The following is a 7,690-nucleotide window of genomic DNA, read 5'->3' as shown; positions in this document are numbered from 1 at the left end:
ATGATCATATTATAGGTTGTTTGCATTAGAATTCACGACTATGCCGCATTGTATTGTTGTGATAGATGATAGTGGATGGACATTAGGATGATTCATTAGCCTTCTAAATACGAAGTCCTGTGGTGCCCATAATAGGGCCGGGCAATACGAAGTCCTGTGGTGCCCATAATAGGGCCGGGCAATAACTCCGAGTACGAAGTCCTGTGGTGCCCATAATAGGGCCGGGCAATACGAAGTCCTGTGGTGTCCATAATAGGGCCGGGCATGGAGTTGAGGGATTTTTGAATCAGTCCATCCGTGGTGTGATTTGTTTGTGCAGTGGCGCATTTCATGATAGCATGTTTTAAATAATTTTTTTTTATAGTTCTACTCACTGGGCATCTAGCTCACCCCTCTCCCCTAACCCCCAGGTTTGCAGGTACGGGATAGATAGAGAAGACAAGAAGAGAAAAAGTCATATGTATGAAATAGTTAGTTTGTGGACATGACAATTGTATTATGATGAAATGTAAAAATATTCATGATGTTATGTAATGAGATTATTGAGGATAGAGTTGTGCTTGACCATAATATATTGTTAATCCCTTTTGTATATACATGATCTTATGTTATGATGTTTATGTAAACTAACTCAACACAGGTTGTTTTGCCTTTAAGGCTTGATGAGATCCCACAAAGGGACTATGTTATGTATATGTTCAGAGTACGCACAGGTTGAGTTAGTTGATGACAGTATGTATGAAGAAAAGTTTTAAATTTTATGCATGTTGTTGATCATGTATGGGATTATACAGGTTTACAGGTTATATGTCAGGCTTGCTACGGGTCCCGGCGGCCTTAAGTCGACCCGGATCCTAGCGCCGGTAGCGGTCCGGTTTTCCGGGGCGTTACAAAGATGGTATTAAAAATATTGATATGAAAATTAAGATGGTAATTTAACAGAAATAAAATTATAAACTTTGAAAAAAAAATGAAATCATAAATTATTTTTTTATTTTTTTATATTAATAAATATATTATATTTTTCATATCAGTATTTTTTGATTGAATTAAAAAAATTATAGTAAATGGTATGATACAAATTCAAAATATTTGAAAATGAGGCGAAATTACGGCATAATTTGTTGTATTTTTCCTTTTTTTTTTACAATTTTATTATCTATAATAAAAAAAATTTTAATTCCTTTCAATTTAAAAATTTTTCATTAAAATTCAAAATCTTATGTGATTTTATAAAAACTAATTTGAATTTTTTTATTATAAAATGAATCATATTAACTAAAGAATTAATGAAATTTAATTTTAATTAAAAAAGTGATACTATTAAAATAAAAGTTTATAATATTATTTAAAAAATGCCTACTCAATTTCTAATTGAGTTGTGATTGTAGTCAATCTCAATTTAATTTTGACAAGAAATGAAATTTGACACATACCAAATGGTAATAATTTTTATTTTTTTTTAAATACATAAGTATTCGCGTAATCCACCTAACCCTATTCTAATTTATAATTAACCATAAATCCCTAATTAACTAAAACCCCTAATTAAAAGAGTTGAAATCCCTAATTTTATCCCCCTATCAATGTCATGTATACATTCAAGAGGTTGTGGTGCTCTTTCATTTCACTAGCAATCTCCTACATGGTCTTTTTGTTTCTTCAACATCCTAGTTTTTCCGGAGATCCTTATTCAATATGGAACCTATCCATTGTTCCATTCATGCCAAATACGGCCCAATCATCACGCTCTATATGGATTCTTGTCCAACTATCTTCATTGCCAACACACACTAGGCTTTAGTCTAGAATGGTGCCCTTTTCGTAGACTTTTAGATGTTTTTTATAGAAAAAAAAAGTTTAACAAAAATAATAGAGGATAAAATTAGAGATTTCAACTCTTATAATTAAGAGTTTTAACTAATTAAAAATTTGTAAACGGTTAATCATGAATGATATAGTTAAGTTAGTTAGATGAATGCTTATTTATATTTAAAAAAAATAAAAAAATAAAAATTATTATTGCATATGTTAAATTTTATTTTTAATTAAAATTAAATTGAAAATTAGCTATGCATACACAAAATTTGAAAGTTAAAATTTTATGATTCAACATTAAAATTTTTAGTTATTACCATAAAACTGTACAAAGTTCATATCTTGTAAAATAAAAAGCACTTAAAAAAATGCTGTGATGCACTTACAGATTTAATTTAGTGGTAAGTACATTTAAATAAATTTTAGAGATTTCAAGTTTTACTCTTTTAATTTTTAATTTAAAATAAAAAATTATTTTCTACGCTTTTATAAAAATTTATTAATATATTTTATTTTTTAAATTAAAATTAAAAAATAAAAGTAAATTTTTTATTAAAAAATATTCTAAATATAAATTATTTTTCATAAAAGAGGCTTAATAGTTGATATTACGCTGTTGTATGACCAGAAAAAAAGAAAAAATTTTGGGCTATTGTAGAATTGGACCCGCGAGCCTTCACTTTAGGCCCTAACCCTTATCCTAAACGAGCCTGTACTTGCATAACGCGGACAGGACAACGGCTAGTTAGCGTATACAATTTTGAATTGAAAAGTGCCCGCTCTTCTCAGTGCTCACATTTTAAATTTCTCCCCCCTCTCTCTCTTCTAAGTGGAAACCTTCGCAGAGATTTAGAAGCCTATATTCAGAAGCAGAAAAATCTGAAATCAGACATGGCCACGAATATCGGGATGATGGATTCGGCATATTTCGTCGGCAGATCGGAGATCCTTTCGTGGATCAACTCCATTCTTCATCTCAATCTCTCCAAAGTCGAAGAGGTTTCTACTTTTCCTTTTTTTGCCCTAGTTTATCAGTTTCGGTGAAGGTTTTCTTTATGACTTGTTCTGGTTCTGTCAATTTAGGCCTGTACCGGTGCGGTTCATTGTCAGTTGATGGACTCGGTTCATCCAGGGATCGTGCCTATGCACAAGGTCAATTTCGACGCCAAAAATGAATACGAAATGATCCAGAATTACAAGGTTCTTCAAGATGTCTTCAACAAACTCAAGATCACGAAGGTTTGGATTTCTCTGCTCCTGGTTTTCTTTGTCCTTCTAATTCAATTTTTAGGTTCATCGATTACTTTTTTGTGGAGTATTTTGTTTTATATCGGTTTGGAATTTGGCTGTGTTTTTTGGGACTTTTAGCACATTGAAGTAAACAAGCTGATAAAAGGAAGGCCGCTGGATAACTTGGAGTTCATGCAGTGGATGAAGCGGTACTGCGATTCTGTTAATGGAGGCGCTCTCAAGTAATTTTCATTTTTTACTCATAACGACCTTTTTTTCCACTTTGTTTTTGCTAATTGTGATTGTATTTAACCTTTTTTGGTTTATTATCATCTGCTTAACTGAGATGTAAAGTAGTCCTATTGTTTCTTTGTAGGGTTTCTCGTTACTGTGTTTCATTTTTTCCACTGTTTCAATTTATATTCAGTTGATTTGTTCAATCCATTTTGTTAATATGTGGCAATATTTTGAAATACCAGTCCTGGAAGTGTAGAACATCTCTCTGTCGAAGAATCTTGTTCTCTGTCATTCAAAGCATACCATCTTTCAGATTGTGCATTTTTTCTTGTAAAGAGCGTTTGATTTAATTTATTGGTTAATCATTTTGAAGCATCTATTTGCGGTTTTTCAGTTCTAGGAATTTGAAATGTCTGAACTGTGCCTTACTTGGCTTATTTTCCTTGTCATTTATCCAACTATTATATATGTTTTCCATCCCAAAATTTCATGTATATTTCTCTTCCTCCAAGTTTTGTGATCAGAAAGGATTTCTCACTGCAAAATTTGCATAATTTCTAGAAAGTTTTCTCCCTGCTGCTAGAAACTTTAAAGCGCGGTATACAATTGTCTATTCTCCTTATGGAAGTTCTGTTGAATTCATTTCTAATATTACTTGTGTGTACAATTCTGATAGATTGAATAATAGTGGCTAGATAATTTAGGCCTTTCCAAATTACGCTCCAATAGACATAACGTCTGGTTGATTTACTTCTGTATTATGGTGATCAGTTACAATCCACTGGAAAGAAGGGAGGCAAGCAAGGGAGGAAAAGAAGCAAGCAAGAAATGTCCACCATCGCAACCTTCAGCCAAGAGTTCAGCAGCTGCCCCCAAAGCACAGCCTTCCCACAATGCTCGAAGGAATGATGTGTCCTCTGTGAACTCTACAAATCAGTCTGTGAAGGCTTCAAAACCACCTCCTAGTTTATCGTCTGCGTATGATGAACAGGTATAAATTATTGAACAAATGTATGCACTTCTTTTAGGAAGTTGTCTAGACGCTAATATTGCTTGATATGCAGATCACAGAATTGAAGTTGTCAGTGGATAGTCTTGAGAAAGAGAGGGACTTCTACTTTGCAAAACTGAGAGATATCGAGATTTTGTGCCAGTGTCCTGAGATTGAAAACTCAACTGTACTGTTCGTTCCTTCACCATCTTTGGAGAAATTAGAAGCAGATAGTATTGTTAAACTGACTATTACAAAGTGCTAACCTGTGATATATTGTTTTTTCTCTACAGGTTGTCGCAGCAATAAAAAAGATCCTGTACGCTACAGATGATAATCCATCCGTTGTTGCAGAAGCTCAAGCCATGATATCCCATGAGCAGAAAGAAGCATTAAGTCCAATTGTTGAGGTTTCGTCAGAGGAAAAGATGAATACTGATTCTCAGAAGCGAAAATACATTGTGAACTTGGATGTTGATGCCATCACAGCATTGTCGCCTAGGCAAAGGCTTTCTGAAGCTACCGATGTCCATTGCAGTGGGTCACCTCTTATGACTTACTGATTTAAAGTCCAATCTAAAGATGTATTTCTAATTACATCTGCATTACAAAATAGTTTTCGTCAGATATCATGCTCCAATACATTCGCCTTCTCATGTTGCGTAAGTGATGGATCCAATACTTGGCCCATGCATGGTTTTGCAAATCTCTTTATGGCCTATTGTCTACTTAGAAGAAATAACATTAATTTTCTCCCCATTTTGCTGGACAACATTCTTGATATTATCCTTGTATAATGAAACCTTGAATGAAATTTTTCTAGAGCGATTCAACAGGCTGCTACTGCTCTGACTGTTAATATGTTCTGTTTTTTCCTATTGTTTTAACAACCCAGCTCCAATCGATGCAAATAATTTTTGGACATTTTTCTACTAAGCCTAAGATGGTTAATGCAAGTTATTTTAGTTGCTTGATAGATTGTATAATTACTAATCTAGGATAAGACTCTTGGTTAGTGCCTCAACTCAATGCGAGATAAATCTGTCCAAGTGATGAATGTTAAGTTAACAATCATTCTCTACACTTCCAACAGCAATCTTTTGCAAATTTGCGTCGCTTTGAACTTTTTTTTGTTTTTTTTCCGAATCTGCTCTGGCTCGATTTTACATGGGGCAGGAGAGGGAGAGAAGATCTAGTACTGAACTTCTGTTTATTGCCACTCAGTCATATTTTGTTCATTCTGTGCATGGATTGAACAAGAAAAATACAAATAGAAGGCTAAAGTTAATTGCTGAGGATTGGAGAATAAAGATAATTCAAACAATTGAGGATCATGCATCAACTTACGGTTTTACAATATTATTATAAAGAATAACCGTTTTGTTTTCCACACATTTATTTCATTTTCTCAATTGATAGTTTTTTTTTTCTTTTTGATCTCATGATCAATGGATTTTTTATAATTATATGTTAAGAATGCATTTCTATCGATAATTATTTAGCGGAAGATGGTATTACGAAAATAAAAAAACGCACAGACATGTACATAGATAAATAGATAGATTAGAAATCAAAAAATTTTATTGAAATTTTTCAAATATTGAAAAGTGAGTTTCAAACAATCAAAACAAGCTATTTATAATAAAAAAAAATTTTTAATATGTAAAATTATAAAAATATCAAAAAAATAATTAAAATACAAAATTAACCCTAAACGATAGATTTTTCATATTGAACTTTACGACAAACCTGTAATTTTAGGCTTTTCATATTGAACTTTACGATAAACCTGTAGCTCTCGTCATATTTTTAAAAGTCATGTGTTTTGAAATTCCTTTTTCGAAAATCTATCATGAGTTTCTATCGGACTTGAGAGCAAAAATAGCCGATTTAAGTATATCGTAAAATCTAAAATTAGTTCTCCGTGTCAACATATTAAGGACATCCCTTAAAGGCCTAGGTAAAGGCCTAGCTTATCAGCCCAATTTACTCCCAGAGGTCCTCCAACAGTTGATGTTCCATGAATACCTCACTTTCCATCCATCGAACTTCTGTTCACAAATCTGCAAAGCTATTTATTTGCATTCAGCTACAGGATGTAGCAGGTGATCTTCATTTCTAAGATGATAAATTGTCTGAGTCACAGTTTAGTTTAGCTGTTCTAATTAATCCCTTTTTGAAGATTATTACATGTATTTTAAGATTTATATTTTAATTTAGTATTGAAAAAGAAGATGGAAACTGTTTAGGAGACGAGAAACAGTTTATGGTCGGAATTGGACAGAAATGCCTGAGGTCTATGTTAGGTAAAGTTGTTGTTGACAATAATGTTCTTCTGCATCTTTAACACTTAGCAGTTGCAGGTTGATGATTAATGAACTACCTAAAGTTGTTGCTTTTAACATATATCTCATTAAATAGAGTTGTGTTGTCATGTGGGATACACTGATAAGATGGTTTTTTTTTTATTATTATTATTTTTTTTATGGTCAATGAACTCAAAAAGACCATAATTTTATGATTTTTCATATTTAGAATATAATTTTTTTTTTATTTTGAATCAAAAGGCTCCAATTTTTTAATTTTTTGTAATTGTAAAAATTTTTTAAATTAATTTTAATCAGATTTAAATTAATTTAAATAATATGCTATATATAATTACTTTTACTACAGAAGCAAGTTGATTAATTATAATTAAATTTCATTTAAAATTTTAATTATATGAAATTTTCAAATTATATAATTAAAATATTTATAAGAATTTTAACTGAGAATTTTAGATAATTAGGGATTTAAAATTTTAATTAAAGTTTAATTCAAATTAATCAAATTACTTATGTAATAAAAATAATAAAATATGGTATATTACATGAGCTAATTTAATTTAAGAAATTATTACCATTATAATAAATTTAAAAGTCAAAATTTAAATTTAAAATTTAAAATTAAAATTTTTGATTGAAAATTTATAAAATTATGATCTTTTTCGGCAATGGCTTATTTTCTAAATAACTTTGAAAATAAATTTAAATCTGCTTTTATATTTTTTTATTGAGAGTTAAATAAGCTCAATTTTAATTTTTTGATTAAATAAACTCAGAGTTAAATAAATTTTAATATATTAAAATATTAATTTTTAATAATAAAATATTATTACTATAATTTTTAAATATTAAATATTATTTTTCAGAAATGATGTATTTCATTTTTAAAAATTATAAAAATAATATTTAACATTTAAAAATTATAGAAATAATATTTTATTAAAGCAATTAATTTTTTAATATGTTTGGACTTATTTAATTCTTAATGCAAAGATATGTTCTTATATGATAAAAAAAAATAGACTTATTTAATATTAACAAAAAAATATAAGAATAAATTTGAATTTATTCCCAAATTATTAATTTTAAA

General features: G+C 30.2%; 1 protein-coding gene across 1 annotated transcript; it reads left to right on the top strand.

Moving 5' to 3' along the window:
• The first annotated feature begins 2,620 nt into the window (after positions 1–2,620).
• Positions 2,621–5,117, top strand: LOC110627938 (microtubule-associated protein RP/EB family member 1C). Its single transcript, XM_021774351.2, has 6 exons — positions 2,621–2,817; positions 2,902–3,057; positions 3,187–3,290; positions 4,057–4,276; positions 4,350–4,463; positions 4,570–5,117. The coding sequence occupies exons 1-6, from the start codon at positions 2,710–2,712 to the stop codon at positions 4,837–4,839; spliced, it is 972 nt and encodes a 323-aa protein (XP_021630043.1). The 5' UTR covers positions 2,621–2,709; the 3' UTR covers positions 4,840–5,117.
• Positions 5,118–7,690: the final 2,573 nt, after the last annotated feature.

Source organism: Manihot esculenta, chromosome 12 (genome assembly GCF_001659605.2).
Source record: "Manihot esculenta cultivar AM560-2 chromosome 12, M.esculenta_v8, whole genome shotgun sequence".
NCBI classification, from domain to species: Eukaryota; Viridiplantae; Streptophyta; class Magnoliopsida; order Malpighiales; family Euphorbiaceae; genus Manihot; species Manihot esculenta.
Note: the sequence above shows the minus strand (reverse complement) of the source record. Positions and strands in the feature narration are given on the sequence as shown.